The sequence below is a fragment of the Aspergillus ambiguus genome, assembly GCF_047715705.1.
Source record: "Aspergillus ambiguus strain CBS 117.58 unplaced genomic scaffold BDV59scaffold_10, whole genome shotgun sequence".
In the NCBI taxonomy this organism is placed as follows: domain Eukaryota; kingdom Fungi; phylum Ascomycota; class Eurotiomycetes; order Eurotiales; family Aspergillaceae; genus Aspergillus; species Aspergillus ambiguus.
The window spans coordinates 705,095-723,821 of record NW_027395523.1 but is presented as its reverse complement, the minus strand read 5'-3'; the positions used below and the strand labels follow the sequence as shown (position 1 = coordinate 723,821).

Sequence of the window (18,727 nt, the reverse complement as noted above, 5' to 3'; positions counted from 1 at the left end):
ACCAAAAGTCATTTCTTAAGATGCGGAGCATTTTATGAGAGTATGGAGAACTGCAGGTACGGATTGTTATGTGGAAGCTTTGGTTTACAGAAGCAAGTGTACTTGTCGGAAAGCCTACCCGTGATGTACCTTGCCGGTCTCTCCCTGATTCCTATTGCCATATCTTTTACACAAGAAAGGGAAAAAAAAAAAAGAAACAAAAACAAAGTCATTCCATCTAGTTTAAACATTGTCCTTCATACTGTCCATTATGTAGACCCTTGAGTCTCGAATACCCCACATGCACTTTGACAATACATCTCACCTAAGAAGAGTGTTTGTGTTTGCCTATGTTGAACACGTTTCGTCGACGGTATCTTTTTCCCAGGGTTTCCGCCTCCGTGGTTTTGTACTGGGTGTATCCTGCCCCTCCAGAACCGTATCCGGAATCTGCTGAATGCCTGGGATTGGTTGGCCCGTAGTGATGAGCTCGACTATGTGGGCAAACGAAGATGGGTAGGCAGGTTCTTGGGTAGATGGTGTGTTCGTCGTGGAGGATTGAGCTTGTGTTGGGAAGTTGCCGGCGTTCTCGATCATCTGTGATTCTGGGTTGGATTTCATCCAAGCATTGAAGGCAGGGAAGTCAATGGCCTTGGCCAGTTTTTCTTTCCTATCGTGATCGGTCAATACCGTAGGTCTTTGAAGTGACACTTGCTGAGAGGGTCTCGACAAGGACATGAAGCACATACCTCGAGAAGTAGAAGCATTTGGCTTGTAAGACAAGATCATCGGTGCGATTGATTTCGTCTTCACTCGCAGGTACGTCTGGATGCTGCAGGATGATCGCAAGGCCCTTGGCGAATTCGCGATCCGACGCGAAAGGATACGACTTTAATCTCTGGAACAACTCAATCTCCGACGGTTCATGGCTTTGAGTCGGCGGACTGGCATCTGCTCCATTGGAAGGCGACGGGTTAGATGAGGCGTCCATGATTGCTGGGTTTAGCGACAACAATGGTGGAGGTGAGAGTATTATCATGCGGGGAGCAACTTGAGATTAGCCGAGGCTTACCTATTTGGCGGGGTGACGTATGTGAGGTGAGCGACAATTTACATGGGAACGACACCAACATCCTAGAAGATGCGTTCTCTCCGGAGACGTTTACTGGTATGCATTTGACTATTGGATACGCTAGAGCTGTGACATATTACCGCCTCGAGCGGATCTTGGGCAAATTCATTAACAGACCGGGGCCTAATGACGGCGCTCTATCATAACTATTTCTCGTGTAGGTTCGTAAAACAATAATGCCGCTATACAGACGTATCCATCGAGTCTGCACCGGCTTGTCCGTTGGATGGCGCAGCGGCCTCCGGGGCCGCGCGGCTCTGGCAGCCGGGGCAATTATGCACCACCTCATGGGCGAAGAGGTCACAATCAATGCAGAAATGGTTCTTACACACAGTGCACTCGTAGCGACTACTAGCGCTCATACCCTTGGCCTGGCTCTCGGCCATGTGCCATTGTTCTTTCGGCGGCACGGGGGGGAAGGCGATTCCGCATGCAAAACACACCGTGCTACGTGAGGCGCGCTGCCACGGCACCTCCACCCAGTTTATCAGGGGGAACAGATGATGGTACGACCGCGCAAGATGGGTTGAAAGGATTAGAGTAAGGCCGCAGGAAGGGCACTCGGCGGGGAGACCGCAGACTTTGCTGTTGCATCGCGAACAGAGATACCCTCCGCAGGACGGGGTGGAATGGCATGCACAGAGCGATGGGGAGGTTTCGACAGTCCGGGACGGGAAGCCCATCATCAATAGGGAGCTGGTCGATTGCTTCTGGGAGTATGTGGCCGGTGGGGTGGTCACATCCATCATTAATTCGCGGAAATGTTGCTCGTTGAGCGCCACGCCGTATGTGGTGTCGTCGCCGCCATTCGTCTTTGCACATAGTTCCCGACAGATGGCCACCTGAGCGGCAAGTCCGACGATGCTCACCCGGATCTTGTCGTTGATCAATGTCGTTATCGTTTGATGGATGTCGCCGGGGTCGGAGGAGAGGAGGGAGCCGAAGATAATGAGAACCTCGCGCGTACCGTGACTCGGAGTATGACTAGGGAGAGACGAGGAAACCGTTAGCGGGGGTTCTTCGACACGGTTAACCCAGAAAGGACATACAAGAGAGCGCCGCGGGCCATCTCGAGACCATTCTGTAGACTCGGGAGGCCTTTCGGGTCATGATCTCGCAGGGCTTGGATTGCGTTGATATGCTCGGTAGGGTTTCCACTCATATCACTGATGCGGACGGCGAGTCCATCCCGTAACCCGAGCACGCCTAACTGCGAGATGGGATTCTGTTCGAAGAACTCCCGAACGAACTCTTGTGCGTATCGCAAGGTAAGAAGGTATCGTGTCGGCCGCAGATCCTTCTCGGACATGGACAGCGACAGGTCGAGGGTGAGGATCAGATGTCGAATGATCCCGCGTTGCAATGGTGTCGTGTCCCTCAGGAGCCTGGAAGGAGATCGGGGATTCAGCAACAGGACCTCGTCGGCGTCGGTGGTGTCGCGTGTCTGGGGGGAGCTTGGTCATCGTCCATCCGGGTCGACCAGGCTTACCTCTTCCTCTTTCCCGCCTCCAGAAGACCCTCGACCGTGGAACTAATGGTCCCGTCGGCGCCCTCGACGAGTGTTTCCCATGTCCGGGAGACTTCCCACTCGGCGCCTCCGCGTTGCTTGCGCTTCCTCGCGCGCGAGGCTTCTCCACGGGTATTGCGAGAAACATTGTTATCCGCCTCGTCTTCGGAGACCTCACCGATGTAATCCTCGTCCGAATCCGCCATGATAAGGTGGTTTGGGGTGTGCTGAGGTGGAGGAAGAGTTGGTGGTGGCGGTGGTGAGCTTTTTCTTGGTAGCTGGAGAGAGCCGATACTTACTGGTTCCGTAAGGGGAGCTGGTTCTCTGCTGGGCCCAAGCTCCGGCCGGACTGTTCCAGGCTTCCTTTTTTCTCTGGTTCTTGCGATCCCCAGCCAAGCGATAGAGCGTGGTCTACGATATATAGAATTACCTTTTCGGCAACAAAACCCAGCTAGACATGTGGGGGAGGCGAATCGCCCTTCCATCTGCTCCCATTTGCGGCGGTCGTCGTCCCCAGCCTGCGTGTCGCGTTCTCCGCCGTCGCCGCTTCTGCAACCCCTCCCCCTCCTCCTCTTCCACCTCCTCCTTCACCTTCTCTACTCGTTCCCGTCCTCCGATTTCTCGCTCTCATCCCTCCTCGCGTACTCGTGCTTTACCTCAAGCTAGCGTCGGTCTTCCTTCTCTATCTTTTACAAGGCATTGCTCTTCGGATTTCCGTGCCATGGAAGCTCAGGACCGAGAGATTCTCCCGGATGCGTAAGTGGTGGTGGTGATGATGATGATGACAATGACCAGGAGGGGAGATCAGTATAGTGCTGACCACCCATAGGGCTAAGCCCGTCCACTACCATGTGTCGCTCTTCGATCTACAGATGGGCGGTTCCTGGACCTATAACGGTCTCGTCAAAGTGGACTTGTCTGTTAAGCGTCCGACGAAGGAACTCGTGTTGAACTCCAAGGAGATCGAAATCCAGACCGCTGAGGTCTTGAGCAAAGATGGTAGGTGACGCTTGACCATAGGCACAGCCGGGAAATCGGGAGTAGTAGCTGATATCCGACCTAAAAGGTGCCAAATTGGCGACAGCTTCCGACATATCCTACGACAAGAAGTCGGAAAGAGTCACCTTCACCTTCCCCCAGGAGATCACGCCGGCCGATACGATCCTGTCCATCGCCTTCACCGGAACTATGAACAATGCCATGGCTGGCTTCTATCGGTCCAAGTATAAGCCTGTGGTGGAGCCGGCTGCCGATACTCCCAAGGAGGACGACTTCTACTACATGTTCAGCACTCAGTTCGAGTCTTGTGAGGCACGTAGAGCGTTCCCGTGTTTCGATGAACCGAACTTGAAAGCCACGTTTGATTTTGAGATTGAAGTGCCCCGCGGACAGACCGCTCTCAGCAACATGCCCGTCAAGTCTGAACGGGACGGTAGCAAGCCCGGACTCAAGTTCGTTACGTTCGAGAGAACTCCAGTGATGAGTACCTACGTTAGTCCCGTCTTTCAACCCTGACTGCAGGAAGCTGACTGGCTAACCATCTATGTAGCTTCTGGCGTGGGCGATTGGCGACTTCGAATATGTGGAAGCCATGACCCAGCGCAAGTACAATGGTAAAAGCATCCCCGTGCGCGTGTACACCACGCGCGGTCTCAAGGACCAGGCGCGTTTTGCTTTGGAATGCGCCCATCGCACCGTTGACTATTTCTCGGAGATCTTCGAGATTGAATACCCCCTTCCCAAAGCTGACCTCCTTGCCGTGCACGAGTTTGTGAGTGACCTGCACTACGTGCTAGTATATGTGCCAGAGCAGATGCTGACCCATGTCAATACAGGCCATGGGTGCCATGGAGAACTGGGGACTGGTCACCTACCGTACGACCGCTGTCTTGTTCGACGAGGGTAAATCGGATACCCGCTATAAGAACCGCATTGCTTACGTCGTCGCGCATGGTAAGTTAACCACTCAAGATGACTGTCTCGAGCCGTTTGGCTAACCGATGGCGCTGTAGAACTTGCCCACCAGTGGTTCGGCAACCTTGTCACGATGGATTGGTGGAATGAGCTGTGGCTGAACGAAGGATTCGCGACCTGGGTCGGATGGCTGGCTGTTGACCATTTCTATCCCGGTAAGACATGCCCTGGCGATGGACATCCCAGTGAGAGTGATGATGCTGACGGATTTGACTAGAATGGAATGTCTGGTCTCAGTTTGTTGTACGCAACTCCCGAGGTAAATACCACTTGACTTGACAGGATGTTAACCGTGCACAGGCTGAGGGTGTTCAACAAGCGTTCCAGCTCGATTCGTTGCGCGCTTCTCACCCCATTGAAGTTCCCGTCAAGAACGCCCTGGAGGTTGACCAGATCTTCGATCACATCAGCTACCTCAAGGGAAGTTCCGTGATCCGGATGTTGAGCAATCATCTCGGCCAGGAGACCTTCCTTCGCGGAGTGGCTGCGTACCTCAAGGCTCACGCATATGGTACGTTCAACTTGGAACGACGGGTATGTTAGGGTACAATCCCTGTACTAATACGTATACGACAGGCAACGCTACTACAAATGACCTGTGGTCTGCTTTGAGCCAGGCCTCCAACAAAGATGTCAACAGTTTTATGGTGAGTTGCCCACTGAGCCCACAAATCGTCGGCATTCTAATCTGAGGTGAAGGACCCGTGGATCCGGAAGATTGGTTTCCCTGTCGTGACCGTGGCGGAAGAACCGGGCCAGATCAGTGTTCGCCAGAATCGCTTCCTCTCGACAGGCGATGCGAAGCCCGAGGAGGACCAGACGACCTGGTGGGTTCCGCTGGGCATTAAGTCGGGCGCGAAAATGGAAAATGTGAACAGTCTGGCCCTCGTTTCCAAGTCAGACACCATCCGGGATGTCGGCCAGGATTCCTTCTACAAGATCAACAAGGACTTGTCTGGGTTCTACAGAACCAATTACCCAGCTGCCAGACTGGCCAAATTGGGCCAATCATTGGACCTGTTGAGTACCGAGGATAAAATTGGTTTGATTGGTGATGCTGCCGCTCTTGCGGTGTCTGGCGAAGGAACCAGTGCTGCCCTGCTGGCTTTGCTGGAAGGGTTTAAGGGCGAGACCAACTATCTGTAAGTTCGACCCCAGTCCTCTGTCTGTCAAACCAGGGCTATAACTGACGAATATGACAGGGTGTGGTCTCAGGTCTCTTCCTCTCTTGGGAACCTGCGCTCCGTCTTTTCGCAGAACGAAGCCGTGACTGCGGGATTGAAGAAATTCACCTCCAGCTTGTCTTCTCCCGCGGCCGAGAAGATTGGCTGGGAGTTCAAGGAAGGAGAAGACTACCTCACCGTGCAGCTCCGCAAGCTGCTGATTTCCATGGCGGGAATTGGTGGCGATGAGAAGTAAGTCGTTGGATGTGGACGGGAGACGTCTGCCCGGGGGTTCGGTGCTAATGTCACCTACAGGATTATCGCCGAGGCGAAGCGCCGGTTTGATCTGTGGGCCAGCGGAAAGGACAAGAGTGCGGTTCATACGAACCTCCGCTCGGCCATTTTTGGCATTTCGGTGTCTGAGGGCAGCCGGGCCGAGTATGAGGCGGTGAAGCAGGAGTATCTGAAGACGAACTCGGTGGATGGCAAGGAGATTTGTTTGGCCACGATGGGACGGACGAAGGAGGCCGCGCTGGTGACGGACTACCTTGACTTTGTGTTTTCGGACAAGGTGGCCGTCCAAGATCTCCACAACGGGGCCGTCTCGTTGGCGGCGAACTCCAAGGTCCGGCACCTGCTGTGGGAGTACATGAAGAAGAACTGGGCGGCGGTGGAGAGTCGGCTGTCGACGAACAACGTGGTCTTTGAGCGATTTGTGCGGATGGGACTGTCGAAGTTTGCGGATGCGCAGATTGGGGCGGAGATTGCGACGTTCTTCCAGGACAAGGACACTGGGGCCTACGACCGGGCGTTGGTGATTGTGTCGGACAGCATTCGGACCAACGCGCGGTACCAGGAGCGGGATGCGGCGCTGGTGCTGGAGTGGCTGCAGGCGCACGGGTATGCCTGAGTATTTACTGGTAGTTGTATCGGTAGTTACTGAGTATCTACAGTGGTAATTACTGGCAAGAAGAGGAAGTACCTGATGATCTATGAATAAACCTATGAATAATCCGCGCTAGCCCCATCGGGGGTGTCATGGGTCTGGGCGGGCGGAAACGTGAAACGGTCACAGAGGGAAACCTGCACGCTGGGCTCGCCTGCCCTCCTGCAGCAAACGTATCCGCCATTTCAGAGACAACCACCACCCCGACTTCATCCACCTTGACCCTCCCCAGGCAACCATTACATCAGTCTGCTTGCCCCCCTCTATTTCTGTCTCGTTCCATCCCTGGTCCCTTGCTTTTGGACTGTCTTGCGCTCTCCGCTTCTCTTTCTCGCTCTCTCACTCCCACGCCTCGTCTGCCTGATCCCTAATCTTCCATCCAGTCGTCATCATGAACCCCGAGTGGTAAGTCGTCCAGTCGCTTCTACCTCTCGCCCTCCGAGTCCTGGAACTTCCCTCAAAGTTCCGGGCGAGACGATCTTCACGCTCCCTTCCGAAGCCCCTGGACTAACGTGTCTCCGTCTCTCCTAGAGTCCCCCTCCGTCTCCCCTCCCTGAGTCGATCAGCTTTGGATCTTTTATCGGTCGACCGTCTGGAATCGGCCCCAAGAACACCATGTTAATCGCAGACCAGATACGACTACCTTTTCAAGCTCCTCCTCATCGGAGACTCCGGTGTTGGAAAGTCCTGCTTGCTCCTTCGATTCGCCGATGATACCTACACGGAAAGCTACATCTCCACCATCGGTGTTGACTTCGTACGTGCTTGACCCCGACCCGCCCTCAGTGCCCGTGTTGGATATCCTTCTTCCCGTCTCTTCCTCCTCTGGATAACTGTCTGAGCACATCCACTGACCGCGTGACAGAAAATCCGCACAATCGAGCTCGATGGAAAGACGGTGAAGCTCCAGATCGTAAGTCACCCAAATTTCCTCCTTCTCCTTGTCCCCTATCCCCCAACTAACATCCTCTCAGTGGGACACCGCTGGCCAGGAGCGGTTCCGCACCATCACCTCCTCCTACTACCGCGGAGCCCATGGTATCTGCGTGGTGTACGATGTGACAGATATGGACTCGTTCAACAACGTCAAGCAGTGGCTCCAGGAAATCGACCGCTACGCCACTGAGGGTGTCAACAAGCTGCTTGTGGGTAACAAGAGCGATATGGAGGACAAGAAGGTGGTGGAATACACGGTGGCTAAGGTACCCCCCCGTCTCCCCTCGTCCGCGGTATCGATCGATGCTCACCGTCCTTCTTCTGTAGGAGTTCGCCGATAGCCTGGGAATTCCCTTCCTGGAGACCTCCGCCAAGAACGCCTCGAACGTTGAGCAGGCCTTCCTTACGATGGCAAGACAGATCAAGGAGCGCATGGGCACTGCCACCGTCAACAACAAGCCGACTGTGCAGGTCGGCCAGGGCCAAGGTGTCCAGTCTGGATCCGGCGGCGGTTGCTGCTAAATCCATCGTTCCTGTGCTGTAGTTTCCCAACTCTCTGTGGATGCGGGATTTGTCACAGACAGTCCTACGAACTCGGCATGGCACACCGTACAGTGAGCTTCTTTCTTTCCTTGTTCTCTAACTCCCCCAGGTGATGCATGCCTGGGGATCGTGTCGACTTCTTCCCCATGCTTTAGACGGCCTGCGTTCTTGTCTCTAATTGTGCTCACATTACCGGTGCTTATCGGGTTTCGCTTCCTCATTTCTCCCTTTTCATCCTCGTGTTGTTTCCTTGTCTACAGCATCTCGACATCAGTTCTCTTCCCATATTTTATTAGTAGGTTGGATTGCTTGCGAACCTTTTCTTTTTTTCTGTCAGGATCGAATAATGGAGAAGATCGTGAATGTTTCCTTATGGATATGCTTATTCGAAAATATGATCTCGCAAATCTTGCGGAGTTGATGGAATGATGTCGGCGTAGGCCGATCATATGATCGGGCGTAATTATAATTAATCTACGTGATGTAAGTGGTTAGTCATGCTGGAATGCTGCACGTCACATGTCCGGGATTTTGACGATTTGACGAGGACAACTTGGGAGTCAGTCGGACTGGCTGGGAATACCTGATCCAGCTGGTCATGGAAGGTCGTCTCATTCTGGATCTGTTGATCAACCGGGGTAGAGGGGGAGCCTCGGCTGGTAGACGCAGGAGGATATCTATACGGGCGTATGGAGTAGGAAGGTACAGGGACCCCGATAGGCGTCATAGTCCCTCCGTTGGTAAGACATGAAATCCCAGAACGTCCAGAATCCATATATTTCTGTATTTCTGTATCTTGAAGACACCCTCTGTCTTCAAATGCGTGATCCCCGTCTGATGGCCCATTGCTCGGGCTGAGACCTTCAACCGAGGCTCAGCATTCGGCAAACGTCATGAAAATCCTCATACTCCATTCGACGCCGGCTCATTCTCGCGTTCCGACCACCACCACCAACTCCAGACTCTAAACCACCCTTCGCCCTTCTGGCACCCCTTTTATTCCCGGCCGCTTTTTCTCTTCGTCTTTTCTTCCTTCTTCCCACGATCTGATTTCGCTCCTTGTGATTCCCCAACCTTCCATTGCTGGTGTACACCGACCACTCCTTTCACGCCTCCGTTTGTCTCATAGATCCCTTCCGTCCCCTACTCCCCACCATGTCTCAGTCGAAGATTGAAACCCAGAAGCGCACGGCGGCTGCGGCCGCCGCAGCCCAGCAAAGTGACAATATCGCACATGCATTGGCAGGCGCTGGTGGCGGCATTTTGTCCATGATCCTAACGTGCGCTTGACTCCTCCCCACACTCCACCTGATCGACTGAATCGATCCCCCCGACCAACCGTACCCTGTGGGAAGATCAAAACAGAACTGCAGTTGACCGCTCGTCTCCAACAGATACCCTCTGATCACCCTCTCCACACGAGCCCAGGTCGAATCCAAGCGGGCCCAATCGTCAACCGCCGATGCTGTTCGCCGGATTGTCCAGCGGGAAGGGTTTGGGGGCCTGTATTCCGGGCTGGAATCGGCGCTCTTCGGCATCAGCGTCACCAACTTCGTCTACTACTACTGGTACGAGTGGACGCGGTCGGCCTTCGAGAAGGCGGCCATCAAGGCCGGCCGCGCCTCGAAGAAGCTCACGACGGCCGAGTCCATGATCGCGGGCGCGATTGCCGGCAGCGCCACCGTGATGATCACCAACCCCATCTGGGTCGTGAACACGCGGATGACGGCGCGCAAGGCCGACGACGAGCAGGCCTTGCCCGGCGGCGCGGCGGCCAAGAAGTCGCGGTCGTCGACGATCGGCACGCTCATGGAGCTGCTGCAGAAGGAGGGCCCTAAGGCCCTCTTCGCCGGCGTCCTGCCGGCCCTGATCCTCGTCATCAACCCCATCCTCCAGTACACTATCTTCGAGCAGCTGAAGAACGTGGTGGAGCGTCGGCGGCGGATGACGCCCAAGGATGCGTTCTATCTGGGCGCGCTCGGCAAGATCCTCGCCACCTCCATCACGTATCCGTACATTACCGTCAAGAGCCAGATGCATGTGGCTAGCAAGGACGGCCCCAAGGAGAGCCTGAACGGAAGCCTGAAGAGAATCATCAAGGAGGAGGGCTATGTGGGACTCTACAAGGGTATGTTCGAAACGCGTCTCTGCGTTTGCTGATCTGTGCTGATATGGTCGTTGTAGGCATTGGACCCAAGGTCACCCAGAGTGCGATCACGGCCGCGTTCCTGTTCGCATTCAAGGATGTGCTGTATGACATGATGGTGTCTCTGCGGAAGCGAGGCCGCGTGGCTAAATAGAGGCGCTGAATTATGTGACTGCTGTTGGAGTGAGGAACAGTCGTCGCTGGACTATTGGTAGGTCTTCGGGGATCTACTGTCTTCGGTGGGATATCTTGATGGCTCTTGAGCTGGCTACTCAGGTAGTAGTGTTGCTTGACTAAGTTGAGGGGCGAAAGGGGTGTGAGAAACCGGAAGAATGATTCTGAAGTAAATAAATTGCTCGACAATGGCTCTTTAATCGAACTCCTGTAAATATGACTACTCTTTATCCCTGTACATGGTACCTTTTTTTTTTTTTTGTTCAATATACGGAGTACTTGTCGGTGACGGCGGAAAGACCATGGTTGTGCGTGGTCTTTCCGCGCTGTGCGTTGGTGCCTTAAACATTCTAGGCAGGCTATACCCAGTTCGTTCTAGGGCTACTTTTGTGGTTACAGATATCGGTGCGCTCTCATACACTCGGCGCGTACACTAGATGAGTAGACAAGACTATATAAAGCCCAGACGTAGCCTTGTAGTTCTATTATTTGATGTGTTTTTGTTTATAAGAGAGCTTGCAACATTGGCAGTTCTGCGATTTCTGTCTCCTGGGACGTTTTCAAGTGTGCTATTTACTTCAAAAATTTAAATCTCTATCTAATGTTGGGAAGATTGATAGTACTATTACAATAATCTTTAATAAATACCTAGGTATAAGCAGAATTTTTATAATACCAATAATAATGTACTCGCTTAATTCTACCTAATTTACTTCATCATTCAACTTATATATAGAATTTTAGAGCTTAAGAATGCCTGCGTTATTAAATCCATAATTAGCAAAACGGCGGACAAAGCGATATGAAACGTGGCTTAGCACAGCTCGGCCAGTGGCTTAAAGACCTTCGGTGCACTTGCCTTGGGTCTTAAAAGACTGCTATTATACCGCTTATTGCGGATCTCAGCCGGCCAACCTCTCATGTCACGAGCCAAACCCGCGCGATCTACCTATATAATCTATACCACATATCGCTCTTTTCTAATCTTATCCCCCAAGTGTCGCTCATAATAACAGTGGTATAAATTCTTAGAGTAGGCTGCCTGTGAAATTTAAAATCACCTTAAATTTTGTTCTATTTTCCTGTTCAGCTAGGAGATTAGAAAAGATCGATCAGAGGATAGCTTAGGGAATAATACAAAATAATCCCGACGTACTGTAGTAAAAGAGGGTAGCAAAGTACAGGCCACAGAGAGACTGGCTCAATGGCAAAAATAGCTTAAGGTAGTCTGAGTCAACACGGTATTAAAGAATAGGACAGCAACAAGGAGAGGCAGGCGGGCAAGGAGGTTATCTATATAGACTATATACTACGATGCCAAGCGGCAGCGAAACGCTTTCCCCAATTAGGCGCGCTTTACCGGATGCAGTAATTCGCCGTCATCGCAAAATACAGACGAGATGTACGACTTTATTATATCATTCAAACACTATTAGCACTGGATCAATGGTCTGTAAATGGTCTAAGATGATATATTCTTGACGCTATAGTTCGCTGGTAAACTCCTGGTGAGGATCAACGGATCCGCTCCTTACGCAGAAGTCCAACTCCTCCAACTCCCGCGTCCGACTTCCTCGCCTCCTGTGCACTATCTCAGCTGAACCTCTTGATAAAGTAATGGGGCCCGTTTTGTCTAGTATCCGCCGGCTCTATCTCGACCTGAGCACCGTCATCTCTGAGCTCAATCATACGAAACGCTCTTTTGATGCGCTCCTTACTCGGCTCTCAACGGTGACACCTCCCGTGCCGAATCCATCCAAATCGTATTGGCAAGAAGATCCACCATTTCCCAATTTAGTCGACGCCCAGTCTCCCGATCTGCCGACTACGGCCGATATTGTCATCATTGGCTCCGGTATCTCTGGCGCCAGTGTGGCATATACAATTCTCACCCAGTCGTCCAAACGCGGGGCTTCTCCGAAAGTTGTCTTGGTAGAAGCGCGAAAGCTCTGTAGTGGCGCCACTGGGAGAAATGGCGGCCATATCAAGTGCTCGCCGTATCTGGAATATGCAGGGCTCAAGGCGAGATTTGGACGGGAGCATGCGAAGAAATTACTCCAATTTCAGCGTCGACATTTGGCCGTTCTGCTTGAGCTTGCGCAACAGAATGAAGACCTAAAGATTAGCGAAGTGCGCGAAGTTGAGACAGTGGATACTTTTACTGACGAAACGACGTGGAATGAAGCGAAGAAAATGGTGCACGAGCTGAGACAGGATGCCCCTGATATGGCTGAAGACGTCGTGATTCATGACGGCACTGAGGCGTGTGACGTGAGCTTCATATTCCCCCTTCCCCCCCCCCAATTACTGGATCCTCACTAAATCATATAGGAATATCAAATCGACCCGCAGTACTGTTACGGCATCATTACCTACAAGGCTGGAGCACTTTCGGCCTATCGCTTGGTGACAGCGCTCTACGCGTCTCTTCTCTCGACATACAATGCTACCTTTTCCGTCGAGACCAACACCCCTGCAACTGATATACACGTCAATGCAGACAACCCCGACCGACCATTCACGGTTCTTACCCCTCGTGGAGAGATCAGTGCGGCCCATGTCATCCATGCCACCGACGCATTCGCCGCGAACCTCGTGCCTGGATTGACTGACAAGATCTTCCCCGTGCGAGGACACATGACGGCGCAAGAGCCCGGAACCCTATTCCCCAAGCTGGGTGGTGCGAGGTCATGGAGCTTCATTCACCGGCGCGGCTTTGACTATATCAGTCAACGTCCAACGGGCGAGCTGATGGCCGGCGGCGGCGTAGTCCAATCACCCGAGAAAGGACTGGATGAGTTTGGGATTTGGCGAGACGACCGAAGCAGCTATGCCATCCGGGCCTATCTGGAGGGTCTCTTGCCCGCGGTATTTGGGGCGGCCAGTTGGGGGGATGATCGGGGTGCTCGGGTGAAGCTGGCTTGGACGGGCTGTATGGGATTCACGCCGGACTTGCTGCCTTATGTTGGGGTTCTGGATCAGAGGATCACGCAGCGGAAAACCCCATCTACGCAGTCCAAGGATGGAAAGCCGCTGGCTGAGTGGATTTCGGCCGGCTTTCAGGGAGGGGGGATGGTCCTCGCTTGGCTGTCTGGAGTCGCTGTTGGCTTGATGTTGGTTGGTGAGGAGGACGAAGTGTTTGGACCCGCTCCGGGGATTCCAGGCGGGAGAATCGCCGAGTGGCTGCCGGAGGAGCTGATCTGCTCCAAGCAGAGGGTGGATCGTTTGAATGCTTCTAATCTGGCGACACTTCTGTAGGTTCACTTGGTTGTTGACTTTGTTCACAATTTAAAACGTGCCGAAGAAATACCCTGATTGTGGTCTATCGCTCATAGTATCAAACTGGACATATGTCTTATTACAGTACTATTTAGTTCTGATCAATGAAGTACCTAGTATCTTAGACCACCCTATACTTAGAAGTGTCTTGGTGATGCTCTGTTCGTGGTTGTATACAGTATCCATTGCTTGCACACCATCCTGATAACCTCATTGTTTGTTCCAAACACCAAACACCCAGAATTTACAGAACTACTAGCACAACAACACAACCGATAGTCTCAACCGAGGTAAATTACTGAACGATGATGATCGAGTGAGCTCGTGTTGGCGCCAATCAGCCGCCTACTCCCATATATATCTCAATATTGAGACATGTGGCTGCACCCTCGGTAAACATTCATTGGAGAGGAGGGCACACGGAGCGATGTCTGGCATCAGACGTGGCTTGGATCGGCCTAGCCATGGCTCAAAAATTATCAGCAGACCCGAACCGAACTGGACCTCAAGATGCTGCCACCGTATCATCCATTGTGACCTTACTCTGCCAGTCTCTTGTGTCCCGAGCCAAGCCCCACGCAATTAACCCATACAATCTGTGCCACATTTCGCCCTCTGCCAATCTGTCCCAGAGTTGTTGCTTACAATGACTATGATATAGGTTGTCAGGGTAAGCTATCTGCGCAATTTTACAACCGCATTGAATTCTGTCAAGTTTCCCTGTTTAGTTAAAGGAAAATAATATCAATTAGCTGACGGTTTAAGGAGTGATATAAGACGGCCACGATTCACTGCTATGAAAAGGGGTGGCGAAATGCAGGCCACAGAGAGACTGGCCTAATAGCAAAAATAGCTCAAGTTAGTCTGAGTCGATATAGCGTCAAAGAATAGGACAGCAATAAGGAGAGGCAGCCGGGCGAGGAGGTTATCTATATAGACCACGCACTACGATGCCAAGCGGCAGCGAAGCGCTTTTCCCAATTAGGCGCGCCTTACCGGATGCAGTAATTCGCCGTCGCCGCAGGATACGGAGCAGTTCAGTCAACGATAGAATGCAGACCGCCTACCGCATCTGGTCATAGCTTTTTGAAATGGCGGCGGGATGAGACACGACCACATTGATTTGTCGCGTCCACGCGTTGGCGTTCAAGTCGCTCTGGTGCGCAGTCAAGTATACTGACAACCGTGCAGTCGGTCGATCTGAGACTGCTGACCTATTTGAAAGTGCTCGAATCTCATTACCTTGCCCTAAACTCCTACACTTCAGTATGCTCCCTCCTGAGACACCCATCATACCCTCTCACTAACCCGTCATCTATCAGCCCGGACGGGGACCGTGGCTTCATCCTTCGCCGATACGGGCTTCACCGGACACCCACTCAAACATGGGATAATGGTGACGCCGCTTCGCGATATCCGGGGCAGCGCCTAGTCCGCGACATCCATCTCCAACCGAACCGCCCACCCCATCCCTCTCTACATGTCGCATATCATGACCCAGAATCTTCCGGGCTCGGGTCACCGAGGTTTCCCCCCCGGGATGGCCAGCTCGGCGTATACACCGTTAGAACCGGACGACCCAGAAATCATCGAGGAGGCCAAGGTTCTCCTGGCGCAGTTCATAAGACACCCTACTCAGGGAGCGCGGGGTTCGAGGGTGACAACTGGGGTGTTCCGTAACCGCCCCGATGTGCGCACTGCAGGCTCGAGTCCGGCGGGAGTGAATGGGTGGCAAGCGACCTGCGTTCGCGCCGACGACCCCGCCCCCTCGTCCTCGAGGAACCATGACCTCCCCAAGCCGTCGAACCCTCGTCCTCATCTGCGACGTTCGAGAGCCTCTGCGGGAACAGGGTCCTCGGCTGAACCAAGCGATGCGCCACCCGCATCAAGCAAACGCGCCATGTCAACAACTTCGACCCGGCGAACGCGTCCGTCGCCGAGCCTCTCTGCCCGAGAATACTCGTCCGGCAACGATATGGCCCAAGCAGCGGGAATCCGACGCTCCCGACGTTCGCGCACGGGTCCATCCAATTACTACCAGATACCCGCTCTCGACCTCGTGAGCGACGACACAAACGACTCCCCACGCAGCCCTCCATCGAAGATCGCGCCTCGCCGGCGCCGGCGCCGTGAAAAGAGTCCGTTGGTATATGGTGTCGATCGACCGTTGAGAACCGGCTCAAATGTGAGATGCGCGGGGGAACTGATGGTCTACTCTTCGCCGGATGTGCAGATATTCAAGTCACCGTTTACCGCCGACCAGCATCTGAACTGCTTACCGTATTCTCCCGGGCGTAATGTCTCGCACTTCGTTAAAGGGCTCTCACATCTGCAGACGGACCGGATTGTCCACGTCGATTTTGATACCCATGAAATGAAAGCGTTGCTGGGACTATTATCATTCTACGGAGTCCAGTCGGCGGTGCCGAATGACATTACACTTGCTGATCACATTATCCAAATATTGTCGAACCCACGACTTCCCTCCAGCTTGTCCAAGAAGGTCTCTCGGTTATGTAGACTGTCTCGGGCGATGACGGGAGACGACGCTGCTGACCTTATGAGAATCCTAGAACGCGTTACAAAGGACAAGCCATCCCAAAAGGCTAGACGGCTACTTTTCAAGGCTTTAGGCCGCGAAGTAGAAAGACCCGAGGAGATCAGGTCTCCGAACGGTCAATTACTCCCGGAGATAGCTGAAAAAGTCCACATACTGTCAAGGTCTTTGCAGCATGCATCTGGTTTGAGGAAACGCGACAAGGCCGATATCGACTCGTTTATAGCCGATGCTAGGAAAGGCAACGTCCCATCGACTCCATATATGTTCAAGGTCGTGAAATCAGAGAGTGAGGGACCCTCACCAACCTACAAGTCTACCGAAAATCCTACCCTAAGTAAGCTCTTACGGCAGCGTGAGATTGGGGGAAACGTTGTTCGCGACATTCAGTCCAATATGGCAAAAGACTTCAAACTTGTGAAAACGTGGAAGGGTGCGTCGAACGACGTTATCGTCCTGGCTTGGTCTCCTGAAGGGACTCGCTTCGCCGCGGGAGCTACGGCTCAATGCGACGAACATAATATGGAGTACAATCGGGGGAACAATCTAGTCTGGGGTGATCTCACTACGAATGTGTTAACGGAGCTCCCAGATCATTATATTCCTCGTCCTCCTAGACGGAACTCGGTCAGCAACGCTGTAAGCGACGCCCGGTTGTTCATGAGCGTGTCGTCCATGGAGTGGCATCAGGATGCGCTCTTCACGGCGAGCTACGACAACACAGTGAAACTGTGGGACTTCTCGGATAGCACCGGCGCGAGGTGCTTCAAAACTCTCCGGCATGACTCTAAGGTTGAGGTCATGGCACGGTCGAATCTTGAGAGTAATGTCTTGGCGACGGGAGCTCGTTCTTTTGGACTATGGCATATTCAACAGTCAACTTTCATGCCGCTTGAACTGATACAGCGCACGCAAAAGGAGCTAGTCCCGACCTCTCTAGCATGGGGGATGCACCCTCGAACGAGAAACATGCTTCTTGCTGGCATGTCTGAGAAGGAGGATGGTGTGCCTAAAAATGGGCTTTTAGCTGCGTGGGAAATCGCGGAAGCAACCGTGATTCCCCAGCAGTTTGTACCGGGTGCCCAAAACATTTTCGATATCAAGTGGCATGCAACACTCCCGTTATTCATCACAGCCAGCTCGGCGCCGTACGGGGGTGCGCGAACTTTTAAGGACACGAGATCCGTGGTACGTCTCTATAGTCCGGCGGCAAAGATGATGAAAATCGAGTTCGAATGTCCAGCGTTGGATATTAATGATGTGACTACCTGCCCGACAAGCTCTACATATGTAACGGCAAGTTGTACAGATGGAGTGACATACGTTTGGGACACCCGCAGACCGGACGACATTTTGCACCGACTTCGACACGGCGCCCCGTTGAACCAGATCGACGAAGAGACAGCACGGGAGGAGGCAGACGTTGGGGTGAGAGTAGCCGTCTGGGGGATGGGGACTGATCAATTCTACACTGGTGCTTCTGATGGGGTACTCAAACTCTGGGATATCACACGGGCCCCGGAAGATGCTCTAGTAAAAGATGTGGCGCATGTACAGGAGGAGATCATGTCTGGTGCGTTCTCCCCGGACAAGTCAAACCTCCTGATTGGGGACGCCGCCGGGGGCCTTCATGTCTTCTCGCCGGGAACGTTCACGCCGACTCCGGACGACAATGTCTCCTTCAATTTCAAACGCGCCGATGTCCCTACCGAGATTGAGGAGCCCGACATTGAGTCCGGCATTGCAATCGCGCGTGAATACTTTTCATCCGGGAAACTTGTGCGGCATCCTCGATTTGGCTTTGGAAAAGGTCCTAATTACAACGGTCCTTTTGCCGCCTGGGCCCGTCCGAAGGACACGCCTGCGCACGTACTGGCAGCAACACCGCTGCAAGAGAGATACCAGATGGAGCAACTTGATGGGCCCCTCCCAGCATACCGTTGGGGACTGGATGCGGAGGGTAAAGCAGGCCTCGAACGGCGGATTCTTCTCTCTGAGATCCGCAACCAACGAGCCGACGAGAATAAGCGCAAACGGGAGCCTGAGACTCAAAGCTCGAGCTGGTTTGACAGTGATTTCGTCGACCTATGCAGTGACGACGAGCCTGAAGATGTGAAACCACCGATCCCCAAGGCGCCGTACATCCCGTCCGCGGTGGGAGCCATCGAGGTTATCGATCTTACAGGGGACACGGACTTGGAGGATGACGCAAAGGCAGGGGGGACGAGAGCGTCGGAGACCGCAGGACGATTCGACCTCGACGAGCTCTGGAGTTCATTGGAGGAGGACTTTTGGTGGCCGGACAGCAAGACGGTGGATGCCAACCTCCAGAACGAGGACTGACTGTTGGATTATGAAATGACTGTATTGTAATGTACATATCCTAATACT

The 18,727-nt window shown here is 53.2% G+C and overlaps 7 protein-coding genes across 7 annotated transcripts; 5 read left to right on the top strand and 2 right to left on the bottom strand.

Annotated features, from left to right (window-relative positions):
* Nucleotides 1–133: 133 nt before the first annotated feature.
* On the bottom strand, nucleotides 134–1,002 carry BDV59DRAFT_175879 (DUF5572 domain-containing protein). Its single transcript, XM_073689334.1, has 2 exons — nucleotides 729–1,002; nucleotides 134–649 (listed from the first exon to the last, which is right to left on the bottom strand). Exons 1-2 carry the CDS (start codon nucleotides 968–970, stop codon nucleotides 328–330), a joined length of 564 nt encoding a protein of 187 aa, XP_073549408.1. The 5' UTR covers nucleotides 971–1,002; the 3' UTR covers nucleotides 134–327.
* A 135-nt stretch (nucleotides 1,003–1,137) lies between these two features.
* Nucleotides 1,138–2,929, bottom strand: BDV59DRAFT_175877 (TFIIH/NER complex subunit SSL1). Its single transcript, XM_073689333.1, has 3 exons — nucleotides 2,601–2,929; nucleotides 2,161–2,496; nucleotides 1,138–2,095 (listed from the first exon to the last, which is right to left on the bottom strand). Exons 1-3 carry the CDS (start codon nucleotides 2,822–2,824, stop codon nucleotides 1,294–1,296), a joined length of 1,362 nt encoding a protein of 453 aa, XP_073549407.1. The 5' UTR covers nucleotides 2,825–2,929; the 3' UTR covers nucleotides 1,138–1,293.
* Nucleotides 2,930–3,339: 410 nt separating this feature from the next.
* BDV59DRAFT_192489 (M1 family metallopeptidase) lies at nucleotides 3,340–6,665 on the top strand (the record flags this gene model as incomplete). Its single annotated transcript, XM_073692048.1, has 12 exons — nucleotides 3,340–3,374; nucleotides 3,448–3,617; nucleotides 3,685–4,109; nucleotides 4,168–4,389; nucleotides 4,454–4,571; nucleotides 4,631–4,747; nucleotides 4,810–4,835; nucleotides 4,893–5,103; nucleotides 5,169–5,239; nucleotides 5,292–5,734; nucleotides 5,795–6,007; nucleotides 6,071–6,665. The coding sequence occupies 12 exons, from the start codon at nucleotides 3,340–3,342 to the stop codon at nucleotides 6,663–6,665; spliced, it is 2,646 nt and encodes an 881-aa protein (XP_073549406.1).
* A 93-nt stretch (nucleotides 6,666–6,758) lies between these two features.
* BDV59DRAFT_175870 (Rab family GTPase YPT1) lies at nucleotides 6,759–8,663 on the top strand. Its single transcript, XM_073689332.1, has 5 exons — nucleotides 6,759–7,103; nucleotides 7,335–7,458; nucleotides 7,567–7,614; nucleotides 7,676–7,903; nucleotides 7,965–8,663. The coding sequence occupies exons 1-5, from the start codon at nucleotides 7,093–7,095 to the stop codon at nucleotides 8,157–8,159; spliced, it is 606 nt and encodes a 201-aa protein (XP_073549405.1). The 5' UTR covers nucleotides 6,759–7,092; the 3' UTR covers nucleotides 8,160–8,663.
* A 482-nt stretch (nucleotides 8,664–9,145) lies between these two features.
* pmp47 (putative peroxisomal membrane protein Pmp47) lies at nucleotides 9,146–10,746 on the top strand. The gene is made up of 3 exons (XM_073687179.1): nucleotides 9,146–9,460; nucleotides 9,575–10,308; nucleotides 10,365–10,746. The coding sequence occupies exons 1-3, from the start codon at nucleotides 9,336–9,338 to the stop codon at nucleotides 10,478–10,480; spliced, it is 975 nt and encodes a 324-aa protein (XP_073549404.1). The 5' UTR covers nucleotides 9,146–9,335; the 3' UTR covers nucleotides 10,481–10,746.
* Nucleotides 10,747–12,117: 1,371 nt separating this feature from the next.
* Nucleotides 12,118–13,758, top strand: BDV59DRAFT_192487 (NAD(P)/FAD-dependent oxidoreductase; the record flags this gene model as incomplete). Its single annotated transcript, XM_073692047.1, has 2 exons — nucleotides 12,118–12,771; nucleotides 12,832–13,758. The coding sequence occupies 2 exons, from the start codon at nucleotides 12,118–12,120 to the stop codon at nucleotides 13,756–13,758; spliced, it is 1,581 nt and encodes a 526-aa protein (XP_073549403.1).
* Nucleotides 13,759–14,941: 1,183 nt separating this feature from the next.
* On the top strand, nucleotides 14,942–18,699 carry BDV59DRAFT_175862 (WD repeat protein). Its single transcript, XM_073689331.1, has 2 exons — nucleotides 14,942–15,045; nucleotides 15,102–18,699. Exon 2 carries the CDS (start codon nucleotides 15,260–15,262, stop codon nucleotides 18,677–18,679), a length of 3,420 nt encoding a protein of 1,139 aa, XP_073549402.1. The 5' UTR covers nucleotides 14,942–15,045; nucleotides 15,102–15,259; the 3' UTR covers nucleotides 18,680–18,699.
* Nucleotides 18,700–18,727: the final 28 nt, after the last annotated feature.